The sequence below is a fragment of the Heptranchias perlo genome, chromosome 7 (assembly GCF_035084215.1).
Source record: "Heptranchias perlo isolate sHepPer1 chromosome 7, sHepPer1.hap1, whole genome shotgun sequence".
NCBI lineage: Eukaryota > Metazoa > Chordata > Chondrichthyes > Hexanchiformes > Hexanchidae > Heptranchias > Heptranchias perlo.
The window spans coordinates 52001343-52019952 of record NC_090331.1 but is presented as its reverse complement, the minus strand read 5'-3'; the positions used below and the strand labels follow the sequence as shown (position 1 = coordinate 52019952).

The following is an 18610-nucleotide window of genomic DNA, read 5'->3' as shown; positions in this document are numbered from 1 at the left end:
TCCTCACGGTCATCGGGATTTTCCCTCAACAGGTGGCAGGAGTTCTTCATCCTGTGCAGGTTGCACTCGTTTTTCCCCATTGTACAGCAAAGTGATGGATAATGCAACGATGATCATGATTAGGGACACACTCTCCGGCTGTATTACAGAAAAGTCCCAGACTGACCCAGGCAGCAAATGCATTGTTTCAGCACTGCAATCATCTGCTCAATGATAGCTCTTGTGGACCCCATGGTTGTGGGTGTGGCTATTGCAATTCAGCCAGCACGTGTGGGTTTTGCAGAGGTGTCATGAGCCAGGTGTGAAGGGGCTAGCCCTTGTCACCAAGCAGCCAGCCTCTAACTTGCTGTGCTGGGTCAAAGGGCGGGGTGGGGTGGGGTGGGAGGTGGATGGAGGACTGGCTCATGAAGGCATTATGGCAGCTGCCAGAAAGCAGCACAGACCTACATAATCTGACACTAGTGGTGATCGCACAACAGCTGAGCATTAATGAAGTGAAAGCCTTTAAGCTTCATGAAGACTACTAACTCGTTGGCAGGAGCTCTGAAACTATATTGGTGCAGTCACTGATACCCTGTACTTTGGAGAAGCCTACACTATGGTGTGAAGCTCAGAGCCCATTCCTGCTGGTTCTGGATTTCCACAGGATAGTTATGAATTGACTGGCTTTTGCAAACAGGGCATCAGTCACCTTGATCCAGGCATGGACTGCAGACTGACTAATAATACTGATGTTCCCTGTTGCAGCCTGGAAGGAGCCCAAGGCCAAAAAGTTGAGGGCTGTTGTTACTTTCACTGTCACAGGTAATGCAGTGACTTTTTAAAAGTGAAAACAATTTTCATTTTTTTTCAAAATGCAGGTTTACAGATCACCATGCAACCTCCACCCGACAAATAAAAAATGCACGTATTCATTCAGACCTCCACTCCATCACAAGACCACTAGTGGTGCTTTTCAATGATGTCTGTGGAATTTTGCAGGTCAATGAAGGGCACCATTAACGTTTACATGCAAGAATTCAGGCTGTAGTACCATTCCCTAGAACAATGTAAAAACAAGCACTCCATTATTAAAAACAAGCATCGTTTTACTTCAAAATTACCCATCTTATTCTTAATCCGATAATAAGGATTCGCTCAATTGAGGTTTACTATGACATTTTATTTAGTGATTGCAAATATAGTCTACAATTTTCCTCCTCATTCAGAGTGCCATTTTAACACTCTCACAGTACAGTAATAGCCTGACTCTCTAGTCAGCAGTGTGGTTTTCTTGTGAAAGACGTCCTTGTATTAGATGTCTGCCTTCCAGTTACTGCACTTATCTGTAACTGTGATGTGGAGATGCCGGTGATGGACTGGGGTTGACAATTGTAAACAATTTTACAACACCAAGTTATAGTCCAGCAATTTTATTTTAAATTCACAAGCTTTCGGAGATTTTCTCCTTCCTCAGGCAAACGTTTGCCTGAGGAAGGAGAAAATCTCCGAAAGCTTGTGAATTTAAAATAAAATTGCTGGACTATAACTTGGTGTTGTAAAATTGTTTACAATTATCTGTAACTGCTGTGAGTTCCTGTAGCACCCTCAGCTTACTAATTTAGCAACAGATAATAGCAACACCTTGTAACAGTGCATTTAGCAGCAGTCTGAAAATCACTAGCAAACATTAGTGGCAGAAGTAACAGTATTTTAAAAACTTTTGAAGTGATCAGAAATATCCTAGGTTTGATTGCTGGTTAGCCAATTTGGAGTGGCAGTGGGTGCTTTGGTGCCTGGACTAGGGAAGGAAAAATTGCCTACAATTCCCACTCGTGATCAGTATCCAGCGATCTCTGTTGGAAGTATACATTTAATACATACACGTTACAACATTATAACAGGACATTCAGCCCGACCAGTCCATTTGACGTTTACTCTCCATGCAAGCAAATAGTCCTAATTACATTTATCTGCCCTGTTACTGTAGTTCTTCAGCCCCTTTTCCTTCATCCACTTATCCAATCTAATCTTGAATATTGACATTAAGGAAGAAATGATCACTAACCCTAGAAGTGAATTCTGCACCCTTACAATTCTCTGTAAAGAAATTCCTCCTGTCCTCTGTTCTAAATCTCTTTACATTTAATCTTGTATCTTTGGCCCCTCATTCTTGAGTCCTCAATTAATGCAAACAGTCTGCTTCAATTTACTCTGTCTCATCCTTTCATAATTTTAAACACTTCTATTTTATCGACCCGTAATCTGCGTTGGTCTTTCTGATATAGATTAACGACCTGGACTTGGGTATACAGGGAATAATTTCAAAGTTTGCAGATGACACAAAACTCGGGAATGTAGTAAACAATGGGAATGTAATAAACAATGTGGAGGATAGCAACAGACTTCAGAAGGACATAGACAGACTGGTGAAATGGGCAGACACATGGCAGATGAAATTTAATGCGGAGAAGTGTGAAGCGATACATTTTGGTAGGAAGAATGAGAGGCAATATAAACTAAATGGTACAATTTTAAAGGAGGTACAGGAACAGAGACCTGGGGGTGTATGTACACAAATCTTTGAAGGTGGCAGGACAAGTTGAGAAGGCTGTTAAAAAAGCATATGGGATCCTGGGCTTTATTAACAGATGCATAGAGTACAAAAGCAAGGAAGTTATGCTAAACTTTTATAAAACACTGGTTGGGCCTCAGCTGGAGTATTGTGACCAATTCTGGGCACTACACTTTCGGAAGGATGTCAAGGCCTTAGAGAGGGTGCAGAAGCGATTTACTAGGATGGTACCAGGGATGAGGGACTTCAGTTATGTGGAGAGACTGGAGCAGTGGTGGTGGTATAAATGCAGCATTAGAGACTCGGGTCACCGCAGATTGCTGGCTGTGGTATAAATGCAGCATTAGGGACTCGGGTCACCGCAGATTGCTGGTGATTCAATATGGAGATTGTAAAACCTCAAAACTTTTCAACCAATTAGGTTTACACTAAGACACTTCAGCCATCTGAAATTTCTTTCCACGGTTGTTGGTTGTGCACGCACAATATATTGCAAGATGATGGGAGAATGTTCTTTCTATTACTTTTTCACACTAACATTACAGCTTACAATTCATTTAAAAAAATTAAAATTTATAGCTATGTATTCCTCTATACTAGAAAAGTACCTAATACTAACCAGAATCTGCTACTTAGTATCTGTCGCTGTCAAAGTCACCACTGCCCTCAGCAACTTCTCCTCCGCATCCTTCCAGGGTACCACCGAGAACATCGCCGACATCTCTCAGTCGTCTGCACAAAAGAGCCCTGCAAATGCACTACACCCACTCTGCAGTGACACAATGGGTGGCATCAGGTGTGGGTCTTCATTGTGATCCTCAGGAAAAGGGCATTATTGCACAAACCAGACAGGATTCGCAAAGACGTGGCAGTAGTGGTGCCAATATAATATGTGATGTGAGTTGCTCAGAAATTAAATATAAGTAAAAACCATGACAAACCCTCAAACACCCTTGTGCATCCCCTTCATGCTCACGACACGTTTGCCTTACGCTGCCTACTGCACTTATGTGATGCATGCCCTGTGGCTGCAGCACAGGTAGTGGCAGGTTGAGTGAGGCTGACCATGAAAGAGATGCATGAGAGCGTGAGTATGAGATAGAGCCATGAGATTGTATGAGGATTGGGTTGAGTGGTAGTGGCAGGATTAGTACTGGCAAGGTGAGTAAGTGCAGGTAAGATGAGGATGAGGTTTGAGTGGGTGTGAGGGGTGATGTGACAGAGTAGTGTTGGCAGTGCAGAAGATGTGGGGTGGGGGAGGTGATGTGGCAGACGGAGTGTAGGGGAATGAGTAAGTGTACTCACTTTGGCTGACCTACTTAGGTCATTGCAGCGCCTCCTGCACTGTATGCAGGTGGGTGATATGTTGGTGGTGCAGGTGACCTCCTCTGCCACCTTGAGCCAGGCCTTCTTGGTGGCAGAGGCAGGCCACTTCCTTCCGCCCGCCGGGGGGGAAGATCTCTGTCCTCCCCCTCCTCCTCACCCCATCTAATGATACCTGGAGTGAGGCATCATTAAACTGGGAGCAGCCTTCCCCTTGGGCTGCTCCATGCTGTAATTTTTCCTATTTCTTGCAGCATCAGTCAGTGGAGGACTGCCCCTTTAAATAGAGATCCTCCAGCTGACAGACCTTACTGTGCATGCGCAGTCCGCCCGACACGCAGCTCAGCAGCGGGGAACCCGGAAGACCAGGTAAGTGGATCCAATTAGCCTGCGATTGCACGCGGGGCAGACTGATTTCACCGGGCGCGTTACCCACGCGCCCAATAGACCCCCCCCCCCCCGCCGCCCTGGTAATATCGAGCCCTGTGTTTTTGTATCAGGGAGTGATGCTCAAGGTAAAATCATGTGGCCTGTATTCAATTAGAGGATCCAAGTAGCAGTTCACGGTGAACACTTCCAGGTGGTTGCAGTTTTCTTACAGCTGTGTCGGTGTAAAAAGTAAAAGTAGAGAGCAGCTGCCAGTTTGGGAAAAAAAACAAACCTGATACATGACTTCTTGTTCATTTTTTTTTATTTTCAGGGAGAAGATAGTAACCTTTTCATAACAAAAAACATGGACCATGCAATTATTAATCTCTTGAAACTGTTACAATAAAATGAGAAATGGAATTTTATTGTACATTCATATCTTCGCTGGGACTCAGTATAGGAGAAAGGTAGCAAATACATTTTAAAAAGAGATAAGATGACCACAATTCAAGAATGCTACATGTCCTACGTGACTGGTTTATAGTTCAGCCTTGCGCAGCTAGTTCACATAGAAGCTGGACAGGATGACACTGTCTGTCATTTTGTAGCTGCATCTGAAGAGGTCAAGTGCAATTGTAAACCACAAGGAGAATTCTAAAATGCTCTTAATAGGAACTATCACATTTAATAATGTTAAAAAAATTTTAGCATTCAGTGAAATGATAAACATATCAACAGTCAATAAAACACATACCTCATTGTCACCCAAATTACTTTTAAAACAGGATATGCAGGTAATTTTCACCAATTCACTTCTTAGTTGTTGGGATACTTTACAGAGGCCAAAAATTATAATTTGGCAGGCTCATCAGTAGTCTATTCAAAGAACCAATTACAAATCCCAGCTTTCATTAGCTTCAAACAAGAAATGTTAGAACAGCAATATGTTCATCAGAAGAGATATGTACAGGTCACAATGGTAAACAAGCATCACACACATCAGGAATTCCAACAGTCTTAGGCCTGCCTGGTGGTTCAGTGAGTATAAGCACTATGTAGTGAAGTACTGAGCCATATGGGCAGGAATGTCCAAAGTCCCTGAACAGTGCACTTGTGTGGATTTCAGATAAGAACAGGATCAAGTTCAGCTAGTATTTCAATTACTGTAACATTTCAAGCAGAAGTCACTTGCAAGATCTACACTTTACAGTAAAAACCTTGTTTTCAGAAAAACAAATCTTTTATGACCTTTCAGACTTATCTCCATTAAATTTATATTGCAGATAAGAATAGAGTGCAATCTGATCTGATTTTGTGTAAATTGAAGGGTAAGCTAACATCGACTGCAACCAATGGGGAAAGTAATTTGGATGTTTCCACGACAGTGCTGAAATTGAGGACAGAATTGAAAGCATCTAAAAATGTTTTCATCAGCTTATAGTAATTTAAGAATAAAATTTGCATCTTTACTCACAAAAAGCAAAACACGAATACAACTTACTGCTACAGACATGAAGTGGCTACCTTATTTAATCCAAATATTTGCTAAGCAAGAATTGATATTCTATCCCTGCCAGATTACTGGTAACAGCAGCTAAAAACTAACCACAGTACTGCCAGCAGCTGGCTCTGGTCCACGTACAGTTTGCTTACTAGGTTCTTATACTTCTTTCCAGCAAAGGCTTTAACTTGCTGTTTACGCTGTTAATTTAATCACTACACCCCGCCTCGCACAAGGCAAATGCCAAAGGTCCTTTTATATTTGCTAAGGATACTAGGGGGAGCAGGGCTCAAACAGAATCCCATGACCTCCATGTGCCAACTTCCTGGTTAATTTACCAGGTGCTGCTGCTCTCAAGGAAGACCCGTTGGAAGCTGCAGGCTCTTGATTCCCATTGCTACAAGTGTGTTCTTACTTTTAAATGGAGACCAAGCAGCAGTTCGCAAGACCCACAGAGATAAAAAAAATGGGTCTTTACTGCCATTGGAACAACAAAGGTCCAATAGCGGGAGAACGCCATGTTTGCCCACAGCTGCACTCTAACCTAATAACATCATTAATGCATGTACCTAGAAAAGATAATTTTCAGATCAACAGAACAACTAATATTTGTTGTACAATCTGTACTGTCATTAATGTAATTCTTTGCTCTCGGTGTGTCTTCTTAGCTCAACAGGGAGAATACACCTAATAAACTGCATTTTCCTTGACTACATATATCACCTTTCTAAAGTGCATTAATGCAAAGTGTTGCAATCGCCAACTGCTGTTTCAACATTTGATTAATGAAATGCACATTATTTACCTAAAAAAATGATGGCTACACGAGGCCTATAATCGTTCTTGTGTTTTTTTTAATATAGACTCACATTAAACACCTTAATCCCTCTATCACAAATGGAGCACTTATATTGCGGAACAGCTTTCAAAAACAGTTTCGTAATACAGGATGATGTTGTAGATGCTGTATAAACCATCCCATTTATACTGCAGAACAGTTTCCATAGCATCTAAATAACAATGTTGTTTTTAAGTTGCAGTTATAACTGTTTCTAGCTGTCGTACCATCACCAGTTCACTGCCATATACAGGTGGAATGAGCCAAATCTGACAGGCACAGTGCTGCTCACTTACTTTATAGTGTTGCTGCCAACAAGGGGTTTCAATAAAAAGTGGCATGTTAAAAGGTTGTTGTGAAGTTATCAATGAATAATGTTTTTGTCAACTTTTACATTTAGCCTAAAAATCTGTCATTAAATTCCATCATTTAACTCAATTTAAGTTTAAACATAAAGCAATACAAACTGGAAATGGGACCCACATACAACTATCCTGAGCACATTTTGTTTAATTCACACATATCTGTGTAGGTTTGAACAATTAACCACTACCCATTCGTATTACACATACCCCGTAAAAAAATATTCTATAGGAATGTGCCAGATTTTATTTCAGAACTGTAATGTCAGCACTGTGCTTATAAGAAAAACAATTCATTCAACATGCATAATTGGGGTTTTGTAACTAGCAATTTTATAGTTGGCTAGTTATGAAAGTTAATTGCTTAGCCAACTAGTCTCTTTGCAATATTAGAGCAACAGTTAAATCTTTTGAGGTCTGAGAAGGAAAACACAACCAAACATTTTAAGAGGCTGCTAGTGTGGAATCATTGTTAGGGTTACAGATATAGATATAAAGAGACTAGGCAACAATAACCATCAGTACTTTATCTAAATAAGAATACTGCCCTGTGTAACTTAGGCAAAGCCAATCATGAGGCCAAAATCTTTCAGCAGAAGATTTGTTTTGAATCTAAAGAATGTGGGTAGGGTGTGAGAGGGGAGGGGATTGTACTGGTGTGATTATAGAATCTAAATTCTCTCAAGGTTGAGAAACTTGCATGATTAGTTTCTAAGTGCAGGCATTAGAAATTAATATCAGGGATGGGCCACATGCAAACACTCTGCAAAATTGACCTATTCATTACTTTTGATAAAGAATAGTGTCACCACCTTCGCTGAAACTGTGTGTTCCATATCAAGGAGAGAACTCAGCCTTTATAATACTTATTTTTCAGCCCAGTCTATAGAATATTCTACTTTCATAACCAGGAACTAGCTCAAGTACCAGCTTTTAATATTTATTAAATTTTACAGCTGCCACAATTAAACACCTTAGCCAAAATTCACCTATTTCTAGTGTAAAGAAACAAAAATGTACTTTTGTCCATATCCCAACTAACAACTCCAGCCTCACCTCAGGTTCTGCAGCCTAACTGACTAATTCTTTAAAAAAAAGACAGAAACATAATGATATACTACTGTATTTATAATATCAAGTTCTAAATTCGACTCAGTTAGAAGAACATAATGCATTTTTATTGCTTTGGAGTGAAACTTTGCATCTTAGGTAACAGACGTCAGTGTTAAGAATGGAATATTTTTCATTGTTTGCATTCAGTCTTAGCATCACATGCTCCTAATTCAGTTACAGTATGAATTAAAAGACTACGGTTTCCTTTAAACAGCTGGAACAATGCAACCAGGACCTCATTCTCAACCTTAAAACAGTACAGCAACTGCACCAATGTGATGTTTTTATTGCCCACTTCAGATGATTTCCTGATCTCTTTCACTGAAACTGCTAATTATTATTGAATTAAGGGCTGTTTTCTGTCCCATATGAAAGGTTTATAGGTATTAAGAACTGTTTTGAGAATGCGTAGCTCAGTTCATGTAGGAGAGAATTTCAATCCATCAGCCTAAAATTAAACTCAAATCTAGATGCTAGATGTGAAATTACAGGGGTTTTCCCTTGTCCATTCATCTCCTAAAGGCACCAACTCTTGCTAGGTGCAGTTCCAAGTGCCAGCACCCTTCTAGTATCTTGCCCAAATTGCTATTCTTCATGAGCCTATATAGCGAGCGCCAACAGGCTAACTGACCCAGCGGGGGTCCACACAGCTGAACCCATTCTGTTCTCATCCGATATCCAAAAATGCTGACTTTTCAGCAGGGTTCACTGGATACTAGTCATAAGTTGGAAGTCTGGTTGATATTATCTCCTCCTTAAAGCTGAGGCTACTTGTAGTTCCCCAGCTGAAACTAAAACGCTGATTTTAACCCTGCCCGCCCGATAGAAACCATTATCATGGCCACAGCACCTTACCCCCACTGATCCCAATGCCATCCTGCAAGTCACAATCTTAACCTGCTCATGTGCAGGCGAGGGGTACACCTGCTAGAAGGCAGCGGGGCCCTTCTTTAAATATACAATGAATACGTCATTGGGGCCCGAATGAAATTTTAACCAGAGACCCATGTGGAGAAGTCGACACGGCTTCCCCACCAGGTCAATGTGTCAGTAAGGGGAGCCAGGGTCAGAAAAGGCCCAGAGAGGTGAATTTTTAAAAAAAGAGAAAAATGTTTAATTCTGAAGAACAGTCATCTCCAAACAGAACAAAATAGCTTCATTGGTGATCTCCGGGTTTTGTCCTGAAATGGACATTTTAAAATAATGAAAATGAACTTGTTAAAATAAGTGCTACTGACTGGCCATAGGGCACAACGCTAATCAAAATTAATTTTATCATGCAGTACTATACAGACCAAGTGCTGGAAAGTGGATTAGGCTGGGTGGCTCATTTTCAGCTGGTGCGGACACAATGGGCCGTATGGCCTCCTTCTGTGCCATAAATTTTCTATGATTCTGCTAGTTCAACATTTTTCAACTTTCTTTGATCAATTATAGTTAAACAGCAGCTTAATGGATAATCAAGGCAAGTAACACTCTAAACCTCTAGTGCATCCCTTTAATACCTGCAACAGGCAGGGTAAATATTTCCTCACTGCCTTAACAAATGAGTGTTGTAAACTTGTACTGTATTAACTACACCGGTGAAGAGGCCTCTTTGCAATGAACAATGACATAGGACATCACAATAGGTATCTATGTGATATTTTGAAGGAGACAATGTGACATACAGACAGAACATGATACAGATTGTAAGGGCATCGGTAATTTTTAAAAAGCTATTTGCATCCTTGCAAAAAGTAAGATCCAGTTTTACAGGTCTTCACAGGGTCCATTTGCTGTTGATGTAATGAATAGTGATCTTCAGTGGGATATCTACCTCATCACAATTAACTTTACCTTGACTACCAGTTACAAACTTCAACACTGCACTTTACTGGCTGCACCTTTTGGCCAATGCATCCTCATCTAAATGTTGGGATTAAGTTCAGAGCATCTACGCGGAGACCCGCTACACCACGTGAACATATCTACAGGGGATAAGCCGCTGTCCGGTTTAATGATCCAGCCTTCAATGTAAAAGAGCGAACGGGGGTGGCCTGGATCATTGCGGTAAGGGGGCAAGTGCACTGAATCTCCATCAGTGCTTTTAGTGGAGTTCAGAGGACCTGCAGCAGTCATGATGACCCAGTAAGAGACGTGTCTCCCCAGTTGCAGGTCTCAACATAATGGGCAGATGTATACAGAGACTGTGCAAGATCCGTGAATCGGAAGCCAATGGAATTAAATCAACATAAAAGCAGCTACTGAGAAGAATCCAAAGTCAACCACATTTTCTGCTACTCATGAATTACAATGGTTGCTGGAATGAAGAGACGTGCACTACTGCCTGGAGTTACTGTTACAGAAACATTTGCGGGTCAGTTTTCGCCTTTAGTACTTCTGGTGCGGAGCTTCACACGCTGAGTGCAAAGCTCTGCGTCAGGGGCACTAAAGATAAAAATTTACCCTTTGGTTTCAAATTTAAATATATATACAATAAATCTCTCCTTTACAAAGTAACACCATTTCTACAATAGGTTTGAGGTTTACATCAGTGGTTTGTTTCCAAAGATCAACCATTTTTTTAAAACTCAGCTGCAAAATGTGAGGGGAGTTCCTGGAACTTTTCATCCCAAAGATTATGAGTATTCCCTCAACCAATTCAACCTCCTCTTCTCCCAAAACTGACCTTCCCCAGCCCTTTTCATACCCCACTTCCAACTTCATATCACTCAGTAACTTCTCTCTCACTAGGCTCATCTCCTCCATGATATCCATCAATTGTGCCACAAACCCCTCTTGGCCTGACTCCTTACCAAACAACTACCGCTCTTTGGCCTAATGCTTTCTCACATCATTAACAGCTCTCTTTCCTCGGGCTGTTCCTCCACCCTTCAAAACTGCCATTATCATCCCACTCCTTAAAATGCCCACCCTCAAGAGTCTCCAATTACCACCCTATCTCTAACATCCCTCTGCTCCCAAATGCCTTCAAACATTTGCCTACTTTTCCTATCACTTCTTGCTCAAATGCCTTCATTCTAGTTTCTGCTCTGCCAGCACCACCAAGACCAGCCTGGTCAAAGTCAGCAAAGACATCCATTTTGACGGTAACCACAGTGCATTATCCCTCTTTGTCTTCCTCAACATCTCTGTGGCATTCAGCACAGTCAACCACTGCATCCTCCTCAATCATCTTTCCTCTGTAGTCCATCTCCAAGGCAACAATGTAATTTGGTTCCACTCCCATCACCAGTAGTCAACATATCTTCTGCAATCACATCCAATCCCACCCTTGGGAGTGCACCAAGTTGCCAGCCTAGGCCCTTCCTTTACTTGTCTACAAGCTGCCGCTCCGTGACATCATCTGCAGGCATAGGGTCAACTTCCATATAATGCTGACCAAATTCAACTATCTCTTTAACACCACCCTGCCTCACAGCCACCAATGTGCCATCTGAATCTTTGACACAAAATCATGAGTGACAGACAAGACTGAAGCTAGTAAGTCAGAACACCAAAACCTTTGCACACTAGCCGTTGATTATAACCCCCTCCCCGACTGCTCAGGATGTCCCGAGGTTGTGAAAAGCATTACATAAATGCAAGTTTGTTCTTCTTTGCTCACTCAGGCTGAATCCAATGGTATGCAACCTCAGTGTCCTAGCCAACAATGATGCTGCTTATTCCCACCATTGAAACATTGCCCATCATTACTTCACCTCCACTGCCACTGAACCCCTCCCAAATGCTCTACTTCCAAACTCCTAAGATCTATCCTATATAAACTTTGACTAGTCCTAAACTCTATCACCATCATTCTATCTCACACTAAGTCCCCACTCCCATCACCCCTGTCTGTATCATTTTCCATTGGGTTCCAGTTCCCTAACGCAATGAATTCAAAATCCTCATCCTCATTTAAGTCCTTCCAGAACTTCACCACTTCTCACGTCAGGCACCTCTTCTAATCCTATAAGCAACAGCAACTTGCATTTATATAGTGCCTTTAACATAGTAAAACATTCCAAGGTGGTTCACAGGTACATTATCAAACAAAATTTGACACTGAGCCACGTAAGTATATATTAGGACAGGTGACCAAAAGCTTGGTCAAAAAGGTATGTTTTAAGGAGCGTCTTAAAGTAGGAGAGAGTGTCAGAGTGGTTTAGGGAGGGAATTCCAGAGTTTAGGGCCTCGGCAGCTGGAGGCACGGCCGCCAATGGTGGAGTGATTAAAATCAGAGATGTGCAAGAGGCAAGAATTGGAGGAGCACAGAGATCTCGGAGGGTTGTAGGAGGTTACAGAGATAGGGAGGGGCAAGGCCAAGAAGGGATTTGAATTTTAAAATCGAGGTGCTCCCTGACCTGGAGCCAATATGCATGCACACATCCTTCACTCTTCAGACTCTGGTCTGCTTTGCATCCCCCCTTCCCTCCAATTTACCTTTGGTGTCTTGATCACTGTGGAAAGCTCTCCCTAAACCCGTCCCCCTTACTACCTCCTTACCCACTTTCAAAAGCCTCCTCTAAGATCTTCCTCTTTGACCATTCCTGTGGTCACCTCCACTAATTCTTCTACTGCTGCTTGTAGTCTGGTTTTACCTTTGAGTTACCTTGGGACATTTTCTCACGTTAAAGCCGCTATATAAATGCAACTTGTTGCCCTTGTTAAAACGAAAAGACCCCAATCATACCACAAACATGATGACAACCCTATGTATCGCTCCACATCTAAATTACGTTCTAATAAAAAAAACAATTTTACAGTCTAAAAAAAATGATTGCATGTACTTAACCGAATAAACAGAATACATCAGGTTTACGGATAATAAACTACTTGGTGTGAAATGAAGACTGTTTGCTAACACTAACGAAAAGTCGCATTCTCAGAAATCACACATTTCAAAGTCATGCATCCCCGCGATTTGTCAGAGAAATCCAGAGGGAAGAAAAAAAGCAGTCACCACTTTTTAATTTTAAAAGAATTTCGCTTGTGTCGCCGCCCCCACGTGTACCCTCGGTACCGAATGAATGAGGCTCCAGGATTACTGTGGACTTACGTCATGGCCCATCAGAAGAGTAACACACCATAGCAACCAGACACCGCCACACCGTGTCTGAGAGGGAGGGCCCGCCGCGGGAGCGACTGCGAAAACAGTCCAGCCAATGGATACCGTATCTCCTTCCTCCTCTCTCCCTCCCCCTCCCCGACACACATATCTCAACTAAGCTCATTAACAACAAAGTTTGTACATTGTAGTGATGCACAATGCATGTCGAAGCAACCTGCTATCGCAAAACAGTCGTTGCATTGACTTGGTTGAGACGTGCAAGTAATTAAAAAGATTGCAGCAATGGACGTATTTATGGAAACTTTTTAAGGCTATTGCATTCTCTGAGAACAACCTGCTTTGACGCTTCTTCGGTTAAAGGACAGCAGTTGAATAGTAATAAGGCTTTTAGGGTAAAGTCTCTGACCCTTTCACTGGAGACAATTGGGATCAACTCAGGCTACAATGCAACTTTTGAAGATCCTCCGATCAAGCCCCCGAAGGACTCAGCGGTGTATCGACCGGCAACAATCAGCGCTGCCCTGAATACCAATGATCGCTTCACCCTGAAACAATCACTTCTGCTCTCCTTAAAGGAGGCGACACACACTGTTGCACTTTTCAATCAAAGCAACCCCTTGGGGTATTCCTATTTGTAATAAGATTTTAAATATTAAAAAGCTTTGCAGTCAATACTAAGAGCCGAAAAAAGAGCCTGGCATAAATCAGTGGGAATTTCAGAACAATAAAGCGCTATGTTGGCAGCTGAGCGCATGGCGCTAACGGGCAGCGTTTCCATGGATTTAACCCCCAAATGACTGTTTCGGTGTAAAACGTTGTGGGGTCGGGACACGACCTTTCTGCACCAGCCGGCTGGAAGTGAAGTTCACTCCAAACAGGTACAGCAGCTGCAGTCGGGAACTTCTAGCCGCAGTTAGTTAGTTAACATTTCGCACAAGCTCAAAGTCCGATAAAGCCGTTCGATTGAAATCACTTCAGTTGAAGTGTGCGGGGGTTATCCCGGGATACGCCACAACATACTTCCTCTCACATTCCTCTGGAGTCTGAAAGTACTGTCTCCTTCATTTAAAACAAATCAAACATAGATACTTACAGTATTTCATCCCATGGTGTTAGCTGCCTATGCAAAGCAAGAGAAAACCCAAACAGGCTGGACGCGTCCCCAATTTTCTTAATGAAATTTTCGGTATCCAAGTTAAAAGCTAAAGTCCATTTCTTAAGGGTAAACAAAGACAGGTAGATAAGAAGCCAGTGCCCCGCGGCCGCCATATCGGAAATGCCTCCTGATCTCTCTGAAAATGCTGCTAATATTATGCCTCCTCTTCGGCTCTTAGCCGCCTTGTGTTGGAGATGAGATTATAAAGTGACGGTGACGCCTCGCCCCGCCTCTCTCTGCCACCATCAATGCCTCGCCAACTTCAATAAGGAGGAACTTGCCGCAAGTAACCTGACCCCAGCTCACAGCGTCAGCCTCTCTACCCCACTCCAGTCCAACCTCGGTCTCTTCCACCTTCAGCCAGACACCGCTCAAACCTATCCCACTCCAACAAAACAAGAGCCTCTCAAAGCACTACAGGTATTTGCAAATACGAATTAGCAGCCCAGCTAATCATGGAGAATATGCCCATCGAGGCTTTAAATGTTTTTACTTTGCAATTTTACAGCAGCAATTAATTGTCAATATATCCTCTGACAATTATTGGATTATTGTTGACTACTAATGGTAATTTATAGAATTCTCTAGTCAGCCTCTCCTCTAATTGTTACATGTCACTAGAGTACTAGTAAATATATTTCTCCCACGCACACAGATAATGAAGATCCGTTGAGTTTTACAAGTCAAGCAGTGTTAGAGGCTGGCGGATAACAGGGTCAAATTTTCATCCTTCCGCAGTCATTCGTATTGGATCGGGCTGCTTTCACAAATAAAACAATTCTGTTCTGACACTTTCTCTACTTAGTTTGAGGATTCACCCTAGGTACTGTTTGGACTGCCATATGACATTCAGTGGTGCCCTATTGTTTCCAATTTAAATTCTGAGATCACTCACTGTTTCTGATATAGTATAAATATTTATATATACTAGTCAATCTACTGTGGCATCGCGCAAGTGCAGTATTCAGGTCAAGCAGGGTTAGAAGGTGGGAGATAATTGAATTGGACCAAGAGAGAGGGAGAAGGAGTCAGGTTAGAGGACAAAGAAAGGGTAGTGGGAGAGGTGAAAAGGGGGTAGGGGAAAGAAGTGGGGAGGAGGGAGGGGTGAAGAGAGGGAGGGCTGAAGGGAGGACCACAGAGGAGGCAGGGACTGGAAGGGACGAGGAGAGAGTAGGGAGAAGGAGGCGAAGCAAGGGAGGGTATAGGAGGGAGGGGAAAAGGGAAGTGCTGGAAGAGAAAGGAGGGAGGGGTGAGGATGGAAGTGGAGGGAGAGGGATAAAACAGCTGAAGCCAACTTTAGTAGAAAATTATATGCACATGCAAGCAAATAGAAAGCCTGGGCCTTGAACTTCAAAGGCCAAATAATGGGAGCTCACGAGTTGGATCTGGTCTGTGAGCTGTGTGTTGGACATTCTTGGCCCAGTGATACCAATCCCACCAATCACTGGACAAAGTTCTTGGTCCAGAAGGCCTAAACTCTGTGAGCAAAACCTCAAAAAATGAACAAGTATTCATTAAAAACCATATTTCAAATTATTTAAGACACAATGAGAAAAATTGTATTTAGAACTATTATATTAATTTTGAATTCAGTAATATAGATGTGTAATATTCATCCATAATTGTAAAACATACACTACATTCCAAGTAATGTATTTGTAATAGTAATGAATTAAAATATTTAAATAATATATTTCATAAAAGCCATAAATAGAAACAACTGCAATCAATCTGTACATTAATAAGGAATGGATTTCCTCCAATCCTGTCTGCCTATTTTTTGCATTTTGCAGTGACATTTGTTGATATATTAAAAGCAGCTTAATAAAATTTTCATGGGAATGCATTTTATTATATCTAGTCTAGAACTGAGAAAACAATTTTATGCATGAAATTGATTGCATCATCTAGTTGTTTTAGGTTAGAAAAAAAAGCCACTATTTCTGGAAAAAAAATCAAATTTGTAAAATAGCTGCTGGTGACTATATATTGTCATAGAAATATTGAGGTTTCACCATAGAACGAGGCTATTTGACCCATCATAGTTGTGTCTGTGTTAACTCTGTATCAGATCCATCTAATTCAATCCTATTTTCCTGCTGTTTCCCTGCATCCTTTAAATGTTTTTTTTCAAGTATTTATCTAATTTCCTCTTAAATGTTGTAATTGACTTGGCTTCAATAGCCACCTGTGTCCACGTGGTAATGTATTCCATATTCTAATAACCTTTTGCATGAAAACATTTCTTTTTACGCTTTATGCTTTTGGTCATCATCTTCATTCAAACTTATTACTCCTTGTGCAGTTTAGGTCTTCTACTATTTTTCGCCATTCACCTCAGTTTTGGACAATCACTTCCAACTGATCCCATGTGCAGCTCACTCTTTTTACTTCAGCAACCACAGTTCTATGCCAACTGCTTTCTAGTATGCCTAGTCTTCTTTTTCTATTTCAGTGACTGTTTAGTGACACAGGTTTATGCTTCTATTACTATTGCTAAATTTCTGACTACTTATTATTGATTCACTGATCAAAGAACAAACTTATATTCATATAGCACCTTTCACCTCAGGATGTCCCAAAATGCTTCACAGCAATGAGTTACTTTTGGAATGTGGTCACTGTTGTTATATAGGCAAATGTGGCAGCCAATTTGCACACAGCAAGGTCCAATAAACAGATAATGACTTGGTTTTTTTGGTGTTGGTTAAAGGATAAATGTCTAAGACACTGGGGGAGTTCTTCCACTCTTCTTCAAACAGTGTCATGGGATCTTTTGCATCCATCTGAATAGGCAGGCAAAGCCTTTTTTAGCATCTCATCCAAACTCATGCATCCAACAGACAATTCACACATCTGTTGTGCATGATTTTCCGGGTATTGGTCAAAAAAATTGCGCAGTGTATGTCTGAATTTCCAGTATACACTCCTGGTGTGCAAGGCTCCACACTGGGAGGACAGAAGTCAAAAGATTACCCCTATCATCGCCTCTTTTACTTTTTATTCAATGCCCCTGTATATAAAAGACAGAACACCATTTTCCTATATATTGTAACATCCTGCTGCTTCCTAAGCTGCTTTTATGTTGGCACCGGTTTAATTTGGATGCTGCGAGACCATACTTTGTCAGCTCCTGGCATTTATGCTGCTAAATCCAACTTCATCATCCCAGGGGCAGACTCAAAGACCCATTTAAAATGGCGCCAAGATAAACCAGCTATGGCTTTCACTCTTATCCAGCCTTAGAACTGATTTATTACTGTTAAAACTTGTAATTAAAACAAGAGTAGCATATAATTAACTATGCACACATGACCCTTTGTAACGAGTGAGTAAACTGGTGAGGTACACCCAGTGTGACTGAGTAGATTTTCCTCCTGCTTTTATTAACCCAACAAATTAAGGAGTTAATTTTACAATTTTGTACCAATTATTGTAAACCTGTTTATGATGGGGTAACCACGTCAGTTCTTTTTTTCCCTAAATTTCCGATCAAGTTTCTCTCTTCTCCTGATATTCCAGCCATCACCATTTATTTCAAACATTGCTCACTGAGCTCAATTCTGCCCTCACCACTGTCCACACATACAAACTTCCAGCATGGGTCTGGATCTTGACCATGAGTGGGAATCCTAGCTAATTTTCCTCTCCCAACTATCGCACCCCAGCTGACATCAGTTACTCAGCACAGACAGGAGATTGAAACTGGGATTTTTCTGATGTGTATGGATCAGCTTCTACTGGCTTAATGAGCTGAGGAATTCGGGAAGGAGCATTCAGTTCTTGAACACATATAGGACACTAGGTTAGCGCAAAAGTTTTTAGGTGTTTGGGTAAAAGGAACATTTCATTCAATGCCTGGGATAGTTCAGTGCAGAACTTCTGCTTCTATTGCAAACAGTTCACTGCTAGTAATATCAAAAGAGGTTTGCAGTTCACTGTAGTTTTCTCTTATAAAATACTTTCACTATGTTGTGTAATTCCAAGGAGTGCCCAAAGATTATATTATGAGCACTCGCTCACCACTCAAGCATGATATGTGTTGATTTCAGATTGCACTAGTTCATGCTTGCTCTGTAAATGTTCTCTACACAAGTGGTGAACTTGCTCATGGATTTAATTCCCATGCATAACCATGAGCTTTCTTCTCAAAGAACAAAGTTTGATTGCAGTTAGTGCTGAAGAAGCAAATATATATTGCTGAGCAGATTGTAGCCTTAGGGATGTTCTGCTAAGTGTAGCCGTTTGATTGATCTCAGAGGACCATTCTCTCTTTTAATGCAATCCTTTGTTGTAAAGTACAGCTGGAAAAAGATCACAGTGAATTATATTACAAGT

The 18610-nt window shown here is 41.5% G+C and overlaps 1 protein-coding gene across 2 annotated transcripts in view; it reads right to left on the bottom strand.

Moving 5' to 3' along the window:
• Positions 1–14520, bottom strand: part of LOC137323710 (integrin alpha-6-like) — a 90391-nt gene extending 75871 nt beyond the window's left edge. The window contains exon 1 of one of the 2 annotated variants that reach the window (XM_067987533.1): positions 14210–14520. In XM_067987533.1, coding sequence (XP_067843634.1) covers positions 14210–14385 — 176 coding nt within the window. In that variant the 5' untranslated portion in view covers positions 14386–14520. The remainder of the gene's footprint in view (positions 1–14209) is intronic. The other variant, XM_067987532.1, reaches the window with a different exon arrangement.
• Between the last annotated feature and the right edge of the window lie 4090 nt (positions 14521–18610).